This window comes from Magnolia sinica, chromosome 3 (assembly GCF_029962835.1).
Source record: "Magnolia sinica isolate HGM2019 chromosome 3, MsV1, whole genome shotgun sequence".
Classification (NCBI taxonomy): Eukaryota; Viridiplantae; Streptophyta; class Magnoliopsida; order Magnoliales; family Magnoliaceae; genus Magnolia; species Magnolia sinica.
In genome coordinates, this window is record NC_080575.1 from 95278041 (window position 1) to 95295322 (window position 17282).

At 38.4% G+C, this 17282-nt stretch overlaps 2 protein-coding genes and 1 long non-coding RNA gene across 6 annotated transcripts; 1 reads left to right on the forward strand and 2 right to left on the reverse strand.

The window, feature by feature from the left end:
- Nucleotides 1-216: 216 nt before the first annotated feature.
- Nucleotides 217-8960, forward strand: LOC131240301 (cytochrome P450 71AU50-like). Its single transcript, XM_058238438.1, has 2 exons — nucleotides 217-1173; nucleotides 8289-8960. Exons 1-2 carry the CDS (start codon nucleotides 232-234, stop codon nucleotides 8913-8915), a joined length of 1569 nt encoding a protein of 522 aa, XP_058094421.1. The 5' UTR covers nucleotides 217-231; the 3' UTR covers nucleotides 8916-8960.
- Nucleotides 8961-9724: 764 nt separating this feature from the next.
- On the reverse strand, nucleotides 9725-10883 carry LOC131238635 (uncharacterized). Its single transcript, XR_009167993.1, has 2 exons — nucleotides 10834-10883; nucleotides 9725-9935 (listed from the first exon to the last, which is right to left on the reverse strand). It is a non-coding gene; the product is annotated as an uncharacterized LOC131238635 (long non-coding RNA).
- Nucleotides 10884-11809: 926 nt separating this feature from the next.
- Nucleotides 11810-16708, reverse strand: LOC131238636 (uncharacterized). Of its 4 annotated transcripts, none has more exons than XR_009167994.1 (5): nucleotides 16521-16708; nucleotides 12913-12981; nucleotides 12339-12399; nucleotides 12114-12226; nucleotides 11810-12011 (listed from the first exon to the last, which is right to left on the reverse strand). XR_009167994.1 is itself a non-coding variant. In XM_058236268.1 (5 exons), the coding sequence occupies exons 1-5, from the start codon at nucleotides 13249-13251 to the stop codon at nucleotides 11991-11993; spliced, it is 465 nt and encodes a 154-aa protein (XP_058092251.1). In that variant the 5' UTR covers nucleotides 13252-13394; the 3' UTR covers nucleotides 11810-11990. The 4 variants fall into 4 exon arrangements, 1 of the variants encoding a protein (XP_058092251.1); XR_009167995.1 differs by lacking the exon at nucleotides 16521-16708 and adding an exon at nucleotides 16416-16517; XM_058236268.1 differs by lacking the exon at nucleotides 16521-16708 and adding an exon at nucleotides 13051-13394.
- Nucleotides 16709-17282: the final 574 nt, after the last annotated feature.

The following is a 17282-nucleotide window of genomic DNA, read 5'->3' on the forward strand; positions in this document are numbered from 1 at the left end:
GGTCCGTTGGGTTTAAACCCAATAGGTGCGACCAACCGGAAGGGACGCATCTCTCTGGTTTAAAACGAAAAGGCGCAAGTGCGAGTACACTCCCGCACATACAGTCCTGCGAGTACCTATACACACACCCACGCGAGTACACACACACTGCACCCGCACCGCACGCGAGTACTCATTACATTTGTTATTTAAAGGTGTAAGCGCAGGCTTCTTCAAGTGAACTACAAAGATATGAATCTTTTCTTGTCTGACGCCATGCCTCCCATGCCTTCCTTGATTGCCATTCTCCTGGTAGCACTAGGAGGGTTATGGTCCTTTGTTTATCTCCGCCGTTCAATGAGAGGGAAAGGGGATAGGCCCACCAGTGTAGGAAGCAACACCAGGTTGCCTCCTGGGCCAACTGGGATTCCCATCATTGGAAACCTTCATATGCTGGGCCCGCTCCCTCACCGTGATCTCCATAGATTAGCCAAGAAGTATGGCCCGATCATGTTCATGCGACTGGGACAAGTTCCCACTGTGATCGTATCATCCCCCCGGGCGGCCCAGCTATTCCTCAAGACGCACGATCTGGTGTTTTCTAGTAGGTCAATCACTGAGGTTGGGATGATCACTTCTTATGATGGAAAGGGCTTAGCTGATGCACCGTATGGCCCATACTGGCGAAATGTACGCAAATTATGTACACTGAAGTTGCTTAGCAACCTCATGATAGACTCTTTTAGACCCATGAGGAGAGAAGAGCTGGCTCTCCTAGTGCAGTCACTCAAAGACATTGCCCAGACCCACGAAATGGTCGACCTCACCATGAAGTTGTCGTCTCTCAGCACCAGCGTGACATGTAGAACGGTGCTTGGAAAGAAGTATACCGATGAGAGTTTTGATAAGAGGGGGTTCAAAGGAGTTATCGATGACCTGTCGCCTATAGCAGGAGCTTTCAACATAGCCGATTACATTCCCTATGTTGGGAGATTAGACCTCCAAGGTCTACGTCGCCGTGTAGTGGCAATCCGTAAGGTTTTCGATGACTTCTTTGAGAAGATCATCGACGAGCATGTGGCGGACCGCAACGGGAAGCGTGATAGGGATTTCATCGACTCTATGTTGTCCTTCATGGAATCCGAAGAGAATGAGTTCCAATTCGATCGTACCAATATCAAGGCATTAATCTTGGTAAGAAAATCATCATCAGCATTTAGTATTATCTCGATTAATTAGGTTCGGCTGCATGATTTCTGTTCTGCGCACCCACCCCCCCCCCCCCCCCTCTCTTAAATTTCATTTATTTATTTATTGCTTTTAAAAGTGGCCGTTGATTTGTATGAACCTTTACTTATGGTCCATCCATGGGCAGGTCCACCAAATGAACGGTTTGGATCACTGTAGGTAGCCACCTTGTAACTTAGTGGTAGTGTTGCAACTGACGGTTGCCCCTCTTTGCTCGAGTCTGGCCATCTTGGGGTTAGGCTCCTAGATTAGAATCTGATCCAGACATCCAGTAAGTAATTGGGCTAGACCTCTGTTTTCGTCTTCCTAAAAGGACCAGCAAGAAGGCTTGGCTTTGCCTAACTTATTTAACATTGGCGGGTTGACCCCGGTACAAAAACTCGGTGTTTTGACTCCAAACATCGCTGAGTCATCTCGACTCAGTTAAGTCTCTGATCTCAGTTGTCCATTGAACTCGGTTCATACGGGACTCGTGTCCAATATGTCCATGAATCACCAGACTCGGCCTCAACTGGTTTGAGTTGCAGTGACTCAGGTGCCAACCCAGATCTCCTCATAGAAAAGCAGGGCTCTCAACAACTACAAACAAACATGAACTATTAGGTTTTGACATTTTTATTACTTAAAAATATATTTTATTTAATTTTTAAGCATTGAGTCGAGACTTTGAGTTAAGCTGATTTGGTGGACCCTTGAGTCCAAGTCTCAAGTTTTTTGAATTGTGAATGGGACCTGGCCAGCACAATCCTTAGTCCTTAGATCATGAGCTGGCTTGGGACAGGACCTGATCCCTTAGCTCATGAGCTGACTTGGACATGCATTTTGCCTGCCGCAGGTGCAACCCTTCTGGTTGGAGTTGATGCACAAAATCCACGAGCTGCCCGCGATAATATCATATGAGCCGTATAGCTAGATGGGCCAATATTTAGATTTGAACCGTCTATGCCCATGCTAGCATAAACGAGGTCCACAGATATTCGGAGACAACAATGCTTGCATGGGACGCGGATTTCCTGCGAAAGGCTTTTGCAGGAAGTTTCTGCGCTGGGAACCCAGGTAGGACCCACTGTGATGATTTTGAGAAATCCTCTCCGTCCATCCGTTTTGTGAGTTCATTTTAGGACATGAGGCCAAAAATGAACCGTACCCAATTCTCAAGTGGCCCGAAAATGTGAGAATTGAATTTCGACAGTTGAAATATTCGTGGGCCACAGAAGTTCTGAATCATTCTAATATTTTTTTCTTGAGTTCATCCCAGTAGGAGTGACGCTAGTAACGGTATGGATGGCGTGTAAAAATCATTGTAGAACCCAGGGAGGTTTCAACGGTAGGAATTTCCCTAACCACCTTTTCCTTTAGTACGGCCCACTTGAGTCGTGGATCCTTCTCAATTTTGGTCTCACAGCCTAAAATGAGCTCAAAAAACGGATGGACAGGGTGGATTCCATACAAACATCACGGTGGGCCCCATCTGAGTTCCCAGCGCAGGAACTTCCTGCGAATGGCTTTCGCAGGAAATCCGCGTCCGCTTGCATGGGACTCCATCTAACTCACTGATGTACACGTGGCAGGGTGATGGTGATGCGCCAACTCTCTACCTTGTTCCCTCAACGTGAATGCCTATAAAACTGAAAATACTTTGATACTCTGGCTTGAGCCGTCCAAATTATGGGTAACAGTTTAGATTTATTATAAACCTTGTTCGGATCATCTAAGTTATTATAAACCAGAACTTACTCCTATTCAGATCATGTAAGTATTAGATAGCCAGAAATTTATTGGACGGTTAAAAATAATAATATGGAATGATTTTATTTTCAAGAAACCAATATCCACGATTCTGAGGTTAGGATTGCTCAACAAATCTGATATCCAGCCTATAGCCGGGCGAAAGTGGGTTTTATAATTTAATCGATTTAATTCAATTTAATATTTGCTGCGTGCACACTTTCTAAGCGCATGTACCTCAAGCATCACAGGCAGCAATAAGTATCAAATGAATCCCTATCAAAATTACGTATTCTCATACTATCAAAATCCCTACTATGTTATTTCCTTCTAAGGTATATAATATTGGGTTTAAAGCCCCAACTCTTGCTGCTATGTGGCTGCAGCCACCATGACAAAAAACTGAAACTTTAAAGAGGAAGAGAGACCCGTTGAATTGCTGTGTTTTTATTTGAATGAATTGGAACGAGATTACAGTGGTGCCTTTTATAGGCTTTTTTACTTAGGTGAAATGACTAATTTATCCCTGTCTAGATACATCTTAGGGGCAAGTAAACATAGAAGAAATCCAGAATAATATCTAATGTTATCTTAACCTAGCTAGCAAACTAAACTTAGAAAAAAAAAAACTCAACACCATAGCTAGCATACATGGCATTCACACGTTATCAACAGCTAGCACAAGAGATCCTTACACGGTTTTGGATTTGCACAATCCACCACCGTGTCCAACACTCCCCTTCAAACCAAAATTGGCTTCATTCCGAGCATCGTTCTTAGTCGTTTGAATGCATCTGTCGGTAATGCCTTTGTGAAAATATCTGCCACTTGTTCCGTAGTATGATAATACTCTAATTTCATCATTTTTTTGCTTCACATGATCTCTCAGAAAATGGTATCGGGTATCAATGTGTTTGCTTCTTCCATGCTGCACCGGATTTTTGGCTAGTTCGATTGCCGACTTGTTATCCACATATATAACTGTGAATTCTTCCTGTGGATGCTTCAGCTCCTTTATCAAGTTTCTCAACCAAATTTCCTCACAGACGATAGACGATGTTGCTACGTACTCTGCTTTACATGTGGACAGGGTGACCACACTCTGTTTCTTCGAATTCCATGTGAAAACTGTCGTTCCGAGATATATTACATAGCCAGTGGTGCTCTTTTTTTCATCTTGGTTACCTCCCCAATCACTGTCTGAGTATCCATACAGCATTGCTTCATCATTGTATGGATAAAAAAGACTGAATTTCATTGTTCCTTTGATGTACCTGAGGATTCTTTTTGTGGCTAGCTAATGTGATTCTTTCGGTGCTTCTATATACTTATTTAGAAGCCCAACACTATAGACGATATCTGGCCTTGTGATTGTGAGGTACCTTAGGCTTCTAATCAGACTCTTGAACATAGTCGAGTCAATGCTTCTCCCTTCTCTGTCCTTTGTCAGTTTTAAGCCTGTTGCTACCGGCGTGCTTATGGCATTGCAATCGGTCATCTTGAACTTTTCAAGTAATTCATTGGCATACTTTTTCTGAGAATATAGATGTCACCATATTATTACTTCACTTCAATGCCTAGAAAAAAGGACATCAGACCTCTGTCAGTCATCTCGAACTCCTTAAACATGGCCTTCTTGAATTCATCAAACATCGGTCAGTTCTTTCCTGTAAACAACAAATCATCAACATACAGCCATGCTATAAGCATATCAACATGAGCATTCTTCTTGATGTAACCTGCATGCTCATATGGACATCGAGCAAAGCTTTTCTCTTGAAGATAGTTGTTGATGCGTGCATTCCAAGCACGTGGAGCTTGCTTCAACCCATAGGGAGCTTTCTTTAGTCGATACACCTTGTGTTCCTTCCCTTGTATAACAAAGCCTTCAGGCTGCTCAACATAGACCTCTTCTTCTAGAATTCCATTTAGGAATGTAAATTTCACATCCAATTGGTAAATTATCCAACTGTGATGGGCTGCAAGGGAGATAATCATCCTCACAATGTCAAGGTGAGTAACAGGAGCGAAGACTTCTTCATAGTCCACCCCGTACTTCTGTTTGTAGCCCTTTTCTACGAGCCTTACCTTGTAGTGATCGATCTTACCATCAGCATTTCGCTTAATCTTCTACACCCATTTGGCGCTAATAGTTTTCTGACCATTAGGAAGCATAGTCAGCTCCCATGTGTTAGAATGTACTCCTAGACTTTTGCGTACTAATGATGCGGGCAAAAGAGGTGTTGCGGGCATTTGCTCTTGATGGTCATGCCTTTCTTCATGTTCTTCTCTTTCGACTTGAATATCTTTGATCGATTCTTCATCGTTCCATTTCTAAGCTTCTTCCTCAGTAAAGACCACATTTCTACTTATCACTACTTTATTAGTTAATGGGTTGTAGAGCTTATACGCCTTCGATTTTTCATTGTAGCCGATGAAGATGCACTTCTTGTCACGATCATCAAGCTTTTTCCTTCTCACTTTTAGAACTTGAGCATAGGCGAAACACCTAAAGATCTTAAGATACGTCATGCTCGGCTTGTATACACTCCATGCTTCCTTTTGTCATGAACCTGACACTCTCGGTCAGACACCTATTAAGTAGATAGGCAGTACATGTAACTGCTTCTGCCCAGAAATTCTTTGGCAGAATTTTCTCGTTCAGCATGGTCCTCGTCATGTCGAGGATGGCGCGGTTTTTTCGTTCCGCAATTCCGTTATGTTGTGTTGTGTAAGCTGTAGTGTGTTGTTGCTTAATGCCATGTTCCCTGCAATATTCTCAAAAAACATTTGAGGTGTACTCCCCAACTTTGTCAGATCTAAGGGTTTTGATTTTAAGACCACTTTTTTTTTAACAAGGGCTTTAAAATTTTTTAAAACAGTAAAAGCAGCAGACTTTTCTTTAATTATATATACCCACAATTTTCTACTGAAATTATTAATGAAGATAATAAAGCATTTATTACCTCCAAGAGAAATTGGCTCCAATGGTCCACAAATGTCAGTGTGAACCAGTTGCAACGGTTCTCTTGCTCTTCGGGATACTCCACTCGGAAATGAGTTCCTTTGCTGTTTTTTAAGTATGCATGCCTCACACACATGTTCTGGAGCTTTAATAGTAGGTAAGTCATGCACCATACTTGATGATGACAGAAGTTTCAGGCCACTGAAATGTAGATAGCCAAAGTGAAGATACCACATCCAAGAATCATTCTTTGCTTTTCCAAAAAAATATTTCTCAAGCATTGTGTTTATATGGAGAGGAAACATACGATTCTTCGCCATCTGGACTTTCGCAATCAAACGTCCATGCATATCTCTTATGGAAAGAGAAGAGTTCTCCATGTGTATAACATACCCCTTCTCAAGGAGTTAGCCGATACTGAGGATGTTATTTTTCATGCTTGGTACGTAATACATATTTGAGATATAATTTGGCTCACCATTATTCTGATAGAGTTTAACTTTTCCTTTACCTATCACGGGTACCTTTGATGAGTTGCCAAAACTCATGGTGCCACAAATTCCTTTTATAAGTTCCACGAACAGTTCTTTGTTACCACTCATGTGGTTGCTTGCATCAGTGTTGAGATACCACACATCTGGTTGTTCACATGCCTTTTCTTGTGCGAGGAGGAGTGTGGAGTCTTCTTGTTCATGATGTGATGCTTCGGCATAGTTGGATCACTCATCTTGATTCACCAGCTTGCTCCAACAATCAGATGCATGGTGGCCAAGCTTGTCGTAATTATAGCACTGGATGTTCTTTACACTTCTCCGTCCACGCATCGATCTGCTTCTACCATTTCCTCTTCCACAAAAATTGGTATTTTTCTACTGGTTTTGTTGATGGCTTGGATTATATCCACACCCTCTGTCTCTTGCATGATTGCTAGTACCACGACCCCCTCGTTTTGTATGGTTATTCTTTTGTTCATTTAGAGTTAACTTAGACTCTATGGCAGGTTCAAGCATTGAACCATCATTCTTTTCTATTCGTTGCTCATGTACTTGCAACGATCCCATCAACTCTTTAATGGATAATTTTTCCTAAGTCCTTTGATTCTTTGATTGCCACAACTACATGTTCAAACTTGGTTGTGAGAGATCGCAGTGCCTTTTCCATGACACGTATATCTTCAACTTTTTCACCATTTCTTTTTAAATTGCTAATAATAACAATTAGACGTGAGAAGTAGTCAGAGATACTTTCAGATTCCTTCTTGTGCGCCACTTCGAACTCGGTTCTTAGTTTTTGAAGGCAAACCACCTTTACTCGATCAACACCTTTGAAGATGGTGCTAATGGTATCCCAAGCTTGCTTGCTTGATGTTGCTTCAACAATCTTTTCAAAGGTTGATTCATCTAACCCTTGATAGAGGAGAAACAAAGCCTTGTTGTCTCTCTTCCTTTGATTTTTTTAGAGCGGTCTTTTCTTCGTTGGTGAAGGTGGCTTCTTCTTCCATAGTGGGTTTTTCATACCCATCGGTGACGATCTCTCATAGTTCTTGCGACTCGAATAACGCCTTCATTTGGATGCACCACTTTTCATAGTTGTCCTTTGACAACTTAGGAAACTGCGGCTGGATTGTGATAGCTATCTTTAAAAAAAATGATAAAAAAATAAAAAATCTTCTGAAATCTGGTTTTTTTTTTTTTTGCTTAAAATCTGATTTTATTTATTTATTTATTTATTAGTATTATTATTTTTTTTGCTGAAAACAAACTGTTGGCTTTGCAAGCTGTTTTTTTTAAAAATAGATTAAAAAAAAAAAAAAAAAAAAAAGATATGCACTTGCAATCTGATTTTTTTCCTTAAACAGATTTTTTTTGAAAGATATGCACTTGGCTGAAAGAAAAAACTGTTGGAAACTTCTTCTGGAACAACGAACCTGAAGATTTGATACCAGTTTGTTGGGTTTAAAGCCCCAACTCTTGCTGCCGTGTGGCTGTAGCCACCATGAAAAAAAACTGAAACTTTAAAGAGGAAGAAAGACCTGCTGAATTGCTGTGTTTTTATTTGAATGAATTGGAACGAGATTACAGTGGTGCCTTTTATAGGCTTTTTTACTTAGGTAAAATGACTAATTTATCCCTGTCTTGATACATCTAGGGGCAGGTAAACATAGAAGAAATCCAGAATAATATCTACTGTTATCTTAACCCAGCTAGCAAACTAAACTAAGAAAAAAAAATCTCAACACCACAGCTGGCATACACGGCATTCACACGTTATCAACAGCTAGCACAAGAGATCCTTACACGGTTTTGGATTTGTACAATCCACCACCGTGTCCAACATATAAAACAGAACTGCATTCATTTTCTTGCAGGACTTGCTTATGGCTGCGATGGACTCATCAGCAGCAGTGATGGAATGGGCACTGGCGGAGCTCATCAAGCATCCACAAGTGCTGAAAAAGGCACAAGAAGAGTTAGAAACTGTCGTTGGCATGGACCGGATGGTTGAGGAGTCGGACCTAGCAAAGTTGGAGTACTTGGATATGATAATCAAGGAAGTCTTTAGGCTTCACCCAGCGCTTCCATTGCTCATCCCTCATGAGTCCACCGAGAATTGCACGGTAGATGGCTACCTTATACCAAAAGGATCACATATTATTATAAACACATGGGCCATTGGCCGAGACCCGAGTGTATGGGTCGATCCCGAAGAATTCAAGCCGGAAAGGTTCAAGGGTACAGGTATAGATGTGAGGGGCCATGATTTCCAACTTCTACCATTTGGGTCCGGACGTAGAGGTTGCCCAGGAATGCAACTGGGCCTTACCATGGTACGACTGGTACTAGCCCAGTTGGTGCATTGCTTCGATTGGGAACTTCCGAACGGCACACGGCCCGCTGACCTGGAAATGACTGAGAAGTTTGGCCTAGTGGTTCCAAAGGCCAACCATGTAATGGCCATTCCAAGTTACCGTCTTCGCCATACTAGTAAGGAGTAACTAAAAGTTGGGCGATATGCATGCGAGCTTGCTTACGTTGTGTGTGTGAGCTTGCTTACGTTGTGTGTGTGCATGTGTATTACAGGTCACTCATATATGTGTGTTTGTGGAAATGGACTGTAATAATAGTTATATTATGGGACTCACCATGACGTGTGCATGACATCCACTCCATCATTATTTGAGCCTTTCCATGTTTCACTTAGAGACCAATTCTCTGGTGGGCACACCACATGGGAGAATGGGACGAGGACTCACCATAGAAACTCTCTGGAGGTTCTCAGGACTCCGCTAGTAGTTTCACTACAAGAAAAGGGGACTTTAACCTCGGTTCAAAATTGAGGCTAAAAAGGTTAAAAACTGAGGCTAAAGCCTTTAGCCTCAGTTTTGCCTCAGTTATCTAAACCGAGGTTGAAACCCCCGTGGCTAAAGGCTTTATCCTCAGTTTTAGCAACCGAGGCTAAAATGACTTTTATAGCCTCGGTTCTTCAAGTGAGGTTAAAAGACCTTTTTAGCTTCAATTTTCTCAAAATGAGACTAAATCAAAATTTTAGCCTCCATTGTTTCCAATTGAGATTAAATCCAAATTTTAGCCTCGGTTGCCTCCAATTGAAGCTAAACCTATTTTTAACCTCGGTTCTCAACAACTGAGGCTAAAGCCTTTAGCCACGGGAATTTCAGCCTTGGTTCTCAACAACCGAAGCTAAATCCAAGCCTCAGTTACAAATAGAGGCTAAAAATGTTTAATATTTTTAAATATTTATTTAAATTACTAATCCATTCATTCAATCCACTCATGAAACAATCAATCATGAAAGCCATAATACCAACAAAATAGTTAACAACTCAATCAAGCAATCAATCTCACTTGTTTACTATTTAAAGTTTTCAAAACAAACTCAATCAAACTATTACACAACATTAGGTTCCACAAATAATACAAAGTCACAACGCAAGATTTGGGTATGACTTTTGCTTGGCTGATGAACAACTATAGCTTGTTCGGTTGTCTGAAAGCATCTACAAAGAAGAAGAACTCGCCATTAGCAATAATTTTGTGTGCGACTGTCCATGTGTCAAATGAACACAACTCCCCGTGCTATCTTCCCTATTACAACCCGAGAAAGTGACTGAACCCAAAAACAAAAATAGAAATAACTCTGCTTTTAACCTGTTGGAACATCAGGTCAACGGAATCTTGGCAATGGTTAAGTGAGATGTGTGCAGGACCTTCTTGAACACATCTCACTCAAGTTTATTCAATGCACACGCCATGGTTCTTCACAAACTGTTTGATTAGGGACCTAATAGCTGACACTTCAAATGTGCTAGGAAGGTAATTTTTTTTAGTCCATGTATGGTGGAGCATACCAATTCAATTGTGCTTATAACCATCCAAATCTCAGAGGACATGTAATTTTATGGATACTTATAGTAGGAGAAAAAAAAAAGAAAAAAAAAAAAGATAACTCTGACATCAAAGGAGCAGCTGGTTGCAAGCCACCACTGTTGGGCATAGTTCCAATCTTCCTGAGAGATATGTTCTAATCATAGACTCTAAAACATTCAGAGGGAGTGGCTCTAGAAAAGGACAGAGCCATCTACCACTTTTTTTCTACTGATAAAGATAGACTCTGACTTACACACGCACACCCAGATTCTCTATGAGTTATAAATTCCCAGATAAAATGATACATGCAAAAGTACCATCTAGTTAACTTGTATGATAGTAGACCACATCAATTGCAAAATCAAGTGAAAAAATAGCAAAACATCGCTAGGGATGATTATATAAGCTCTTAAAACAATCTAATTCTTCAAGAAATTTTAAACTACAAACATGGATCTTGTAAATTAATTTTAATGCCTGCACAGCTTCCCATAAAGCAATATGAAAACCCAAGGATAACAAACATACTGGGAATTCACGAATCTTGTATTACTGGATTGTCCTTCCATTTGCATTCATAATGCCAATCTAATAACCAAAATGAGAAATGGTATCCAAGATACAACATCCAACTTCGAAAAAGGAAAAGGAAAAAAATATCTAAAACATTGCAATGCAAGCATTGTTTTCTTTAAAGCAAAACTACAATAAGGTTGGACATACAAACTTCAACTTAGATAATAAGATGCAACAGAGTGGAAACAAACAATCACAACAATTTTCTGATTATTGATGTAGTTTTCTCTCAACATTGCTGCAATTGTCTTTGTTTCAAGTGCAACTTAAAATACATGCAATTGCAACTTGGAACATATCACTCACTAAATAAAGTGGGAGTAATCCAATTTTGGATATCTTACTTGTTTGAATTTAATTTAAATCAACGGCACATCCGAATGTAGCTTAAGTTAAAAGTATGGTTGTAGAAACTGCTATAGCGGCCATTTCTTCAAAAACACCCATCTTATTAATGGTCATTAATGGAAGAAATTGGAATGGTTGATGTAAAACAGATATTGTAGATTTTGCCGACTTTTCTATGTTGTATTTTCTTCAAATTTAACTATTATAATAGCCATAACTATCATGTAATGGTAAAGGCTTTTAAATTGGACGTCCAAAGAGATAATAAACAAATGAAGAAAAATGAACTCCGAAAAGGAAAATAATGCAATTGAGGCTTTGTTCCCATCAACATAAAATTCCTAGGACTTCTTTTGTTTAGTTATCTACAACTTCATCTGAAATTGGGAAATATTCTAACTGATTTTGGGTAGCATATGGTATTCTAGTTGGAATTCTGCTGATGGAACAAGCTTTTGAAACATAACTCCAACAAATTCAACTAAGACCATTTATCTACAAGTAACAGTTCACAGGAAAAAGGAAAACTGACAATTTATAACTACAAAAGACAAAAAGGCAGTGATTTACTTACAAGAATCCAACAGCAATTTGATTCTCATAGTTTAAACCATCAGACATTCCTAGATCTCTAAGGTGATCATCAAGAAGTAACCCATTAGTTCTCTACTTCATTGAGGCATTGCCATCGTTTGGCTCGTCAGTATCTCCTAATTGGTGATGAAGTGCTGCAGCCATATCAAGAGCATGCTCATTTTTGTTCAGGACATGGATCGTCTTCCCTATCACCAAAATCAAATTGTAGAAAATACTTTGTTTAGAAATAAATGGAACAAGGTACCTTCAAAATAATAATAATAATAATAATAAGGGAACATGGTTACCTCAAATGTTATCCCGTCTAATGCCATTGCATTGCTCACTTCTTCAACATTTCTCATATCCACAAAAGCAAACTTCTTCTCATGCTTGATGTACACATTAACCACAGCATTGCCTATAAAAGCAAATGCCTTAAATCAATTCCCTTCTATATTGCATGATAAAAAGGTATGATCTCAAAATATGAGCAGAAGAAAGAAACTGCAATACTAATACAATATTCCGACCAGGACCAGCACTGTTTCCTCCAATAGCAGACATAACATAGCTAAAAAATGTTGCAATTGTCTGTTACAAAACCAAAAGAAGAAAATGAATAGTTAGAGTATTTTCAAAACTTAGACTAGTTGTTGAAAGTTTGCTGATATCAAAAGTCAACATAATAACCATCATGAGCACATCTTGTCACCCTTGAGAACCTAACATCCAAATGTATCCTAAAGCAAGGCATGTGGTATGGTATCTTGCAAGAGTTCTTGATGAGGTTTTTACTCTTCTGATCATCTCATTTTTGTTTCACTTACTAGATATATAAGATTCCCTCTAGAAAATTGCAAGTTTCACCAGTTTCCAATTTTAAAAAAAGTACACAATGCCCGATTGAGCAACAGAATGGAAATAAATTCAAACATGAAACTATTTGAATTTCCAAAATAGAAATAACGGAAGAGCTTCACAATAGATAGAATCTTTGGCAACATTCCTAGGGCCCATTTAAATACCCAAATGATAAATAAAAGTGCTCTTGAAGGACCATAAAAATAAGAGAAGCCTGAACCTCAGCAGTCAATTGAAGCATACCTCAACTGGGTCATGTTCCTCATATGGTAATTCGCTTGCAGGGACCACCAGCAACTCACATTCCACAACCTGCAACACAAACAATAGTTAACAAAGATAAAATTGGAGCAGTTTAAATAATTCCTACACTTCCCACACTTGGGGATGATATAGCAAACTTCTCCCATGAAGCATGAGTCCAAGCCATATGTTGTCTGCACAGGATAATGGTTTTATTAGCAATAGCATGTTGAGAAGCAAGCAACTGCTATGGAGCAGAAAAATCAAGAAAACAGGAGCCTGCCCAATGTGTTTCTTGTTTTGTGACCCAATCCAAATGATAAGGTGGATTTGTATCATTGATTCCTCTGAAAAAATCCAAACAAATCATAATTTCTTTCGAGAGATGTCTAAATAGGCCCTTGTTAAAGAGATCGAAACAGATTTGACCAACCCAAGTTGTAAATCCAACAGAGAAAGCACGAATTAGTTGAAGTTTCAAAATAAACAAGCATTTTCTGGCTTGTAATGTATAAATAGAAGTTAAAAAGAACAGAAGTTCTAATTAAGCCTTCAAAATCAAGCCTTTGTGAGAATCAAACCTTTAATAACCTTTAGCTGAGAATCCATCTTGAAATAGAAATAACAATCAAAAAATTAATTTTCAAATCTATCAGGTGAAATTCATCATTCCATTCCACTTGCATCACAAAACATTGAACAATAAAGCTTCGTTTATTATAGGCAAAAAGGTGATAGCATGATGAAACTACTATAGAAGAAAACCGAAGCTTCACCATCTAAGAACAGTACAATTCAACAAAGAAGGCTAGTTCCAATAAGAGCTACAAAATAGATCTCTACGAAAACGATTCATTCACTTCGCACGAGTGAGAGATGGAACGGATACTGGGGTGGGAATAGGCAAGTGGTGGTTTGCAAAATAGATGAGAAATAGGATTGCTAATGAGGGAATGAAAAGAAGTTTGAGCGTTCAGACAAGTCCATACAAAAATTGATACATACTCCAAGCTATTTGTATGAGTTTTCAGTCTGAAACTCACCTTGCAAGACGTATAGAAAGAAACAAAGTATGACATAATAACATCATTTGCAATAAACACCAACAACGAAAATGTATGCTTAAATTTATAATACAAAGGACAGATGTTCAATAATGCATGAGGGTATTTTCCATTATGCACGCAAACATATCAAGATCCCTAAAGGCAAGCCTATAATTATAAAGTGTTGTCAATATCTAATTCTCAATGATTTTCCACAGGATAACAGGGATCATAACTATTCAATTAATTGAAAGCTCTATGCACCCAGACCTACAGTTAAAGAGGAGAATATTGCAAAAAAAAAAAAAAAAAAGGAATTCTGAAAGAAATATGGAAAAAAAACTTGGAATATGATATAAACTTGGTATTTCAGTCCCCTAATTCGACTGATTGTCCTGTTTTATTTAAATCAGCATTTGGATTTCCATACTGAAGGCTGGATAAATTGGGTCAACTAGATGAAATTCCAAATTGACTGGTAGGTTTTTAAGTGTTGAACTTAAATTACAAAGAAAGACTGATTTTGGCCATAATTAAAATGGAAACCCCAAATAAATGGTTGTTATCTAAATTACCGAAAATGTTCGATTTTGGCCATAATCAAAATGGAAACCCCAAATAAATGGTTGCTATCTAAATTACCGAAAATGTTTAGTTGAAATTTCTTGGACTTTCCAATTCAATCATTGTCATGGGGGGTGCATCAGTGACAAAAGCACAAGACGAAAAAGGGGAAAAAGGTTGGCGCACTATGAAACTACGAAATCGTGATAATATCAATCACTATTTTTTTAGAAATATAAGATATTTGTATTATCCATGCCCATGATCAATTGGGACTAAATTTTATCCAGAATTTCTAACCTGAGTAGAACATTCTAGTGACATAAGCTATTGTTTCAAGGACATCCACTGTATTGTGAATGTCCCCACCAATAGCTTTGGAAACGTGATAGGGAGGGGAAAATATTGTCCCCAATGCACATTCTGCAGTTCTTAGCTGATGAAATAGGATCTTAGGATATATATTTGTGCATTTTTAACCATCAAATACATGTCCACAAATCAGATCAACAGATAATCAAATAAGTATGATAATTGGTTCATGATAAACCTAAAACATGCATCCAATTTCTAAGTTTTTTTCTTTCAAAGTCCCTGCATATCATCCCTCGCGCTCTACTAGAGTATCAAAGTTTTTTCTCATTGCTATCATACAACATTAACTGAGATGATTTCATTAAGTTACACACGACACATCATACATATTGTTCGATGCCTGCCATTGCATATCATTTCAAGGTCATTTGGAATGAATTCCAATAACAAGGTTTCAAAACATAAGCATATTCTTCATGGTAGATGCCAATTCCTCATACTAGGATAAGTATCAAAGACGGTATTATACAATGCTTAGGCTAAGAGTTCTGATAGTAAGCTCGGGTTTTCAGCTCCTACAAGGGGAGCCCCTGTTTTAGTGACCCAAACCATTAACAATGACATTGCAAAATGCACTACTAAGCAACTGTCACAGTATTTATGGAACAATGACATTGCAAAACCACATCACAATTCAAAATCACTATCAAAGCTCAAGCACCCAAGATCAGAATAGTTACCAAAAATAGGATCAGAGTAGGAAATACAATATATTCAATAGTAACAAAGATTGGAAACAGCAACCCGGAATGCATTTCTACCTTGTTTTAAGAAATCACATGTTTTACCAAATCTACAGTGAAAAACATTCCTCAAAATTGAGGGGAAAAACAATGCGATTCAACAATTACTCAAAAAATGACAATAATGCAATAATGAAAGTTCCTCAGAAAAAATAAATCGAAACGCAACATCACAAAAACAAAATCCCAAAAAATAAAAAGGCAAATAAACTATGATTTCCCAATCGGCTGAAAAAAAAAAAACGCAGTAAGTACAGCCATTTCCCTAAGAAGAGGTTTCGGAAAGAAAGCAAAAAATCGAAATAAATAAGCAATACTGAGATTATGTTTATTTTCCAGAAAGGTACTGCAACTTCAACCAAATGAAGGAAAAAAATAAAAATCCATGAAAATTCAAAGGTTTTTAACTGCAATTTCTAGATCTTATAAAAAAGGCGATTGTTAGAAGAATTTCCATAATAACAGAAGCAATAATCAACAACAATAAAATCCAAAAAAAAAAAAATCAAGAAAAAAATTAAATATTAGGAAAAACTCGTGAAAATTTGTTTATTCTCCAGAAATGTGCAGCTAGTTCCATCAAGAAAAAAAAAAATCAAAATCTTCTAATCAAATGAAAAAAAAATAATAATTTGAAAGATTCTGCTTATCCTCCTACTTATTCATGTCAAATCTACACCAGAGCACATCGGGATCCAATCAAAACCCTAACATTTCCTAAAAAGCTAATGAAATCAAGCAATTTTCAAAGAACTAATAAATCAAAGGGATCTACTTTAAGAGATCGAGACAAATCGCGATCTGAAAGTGTATTCTAGTAGAATTAGCTTGTTTTTCACATCGATTCATGAGAATGAAGAGATTGATGGAATCAACTCACTCAGAGGCTGACATCTTAGGAAAACCTAATAGTAAAGTGGAGTGGAGAGACCACAGCCGTTGAATCGGCTTTCAGCACACACGAGATCACCAATCAACGACATGAATTTGAGATTAATAAGTACCAATGCCAAGATTGCAACGCTCCTGAAACCTTCTCTCCTTTGATCCTTCTCTCGCTCTCTCTCTCTCTCTTGGAATCTTCTGCTTCTCATTTAACTCTCATTGAGACAGAAGGGGTTAAAAAACTAACCGTGGTTCAAAGACTGAGTTTAAGCTTCAGTGAATACTAATTACAAACGCGTCATTTTCAAGCGCCAAAATAAAACGCACTACACGTGCCAACATAAAAAACTTGTGTAGGATCAAAGACGTTCACACGGTGAAACATACTGCTTAAATTCTTATTTATATTCATCAGATTGAAATAATGTATTCAAAAAATGATTAGTTTACAAATAAAAAGTAGACTTTTCGCTATGGTTCTATGTAACTGAGGCTAAAAGGTAGACTTTTTGCCTCAGTTCCTCTGCAACTGAGGCTAAAAACTAGACTTTTCATCTCAGGTCCTATGGAACTGAGGCTAAAAGGTAGACGTTTTGCCTCGGTTCCTATGCAACTGAGGCTAAAAAATAGACTTTTCGCCTTAGTTCCTATGCAACAAAGGCTAAAACCTTGGTTTTTATGTAATTAAGGCTAAAAGGTAGACTTTTTGCCTCGGTTTCTATGCAACTGAGGCTAAAAAATAGACTTTTCGCCTCGG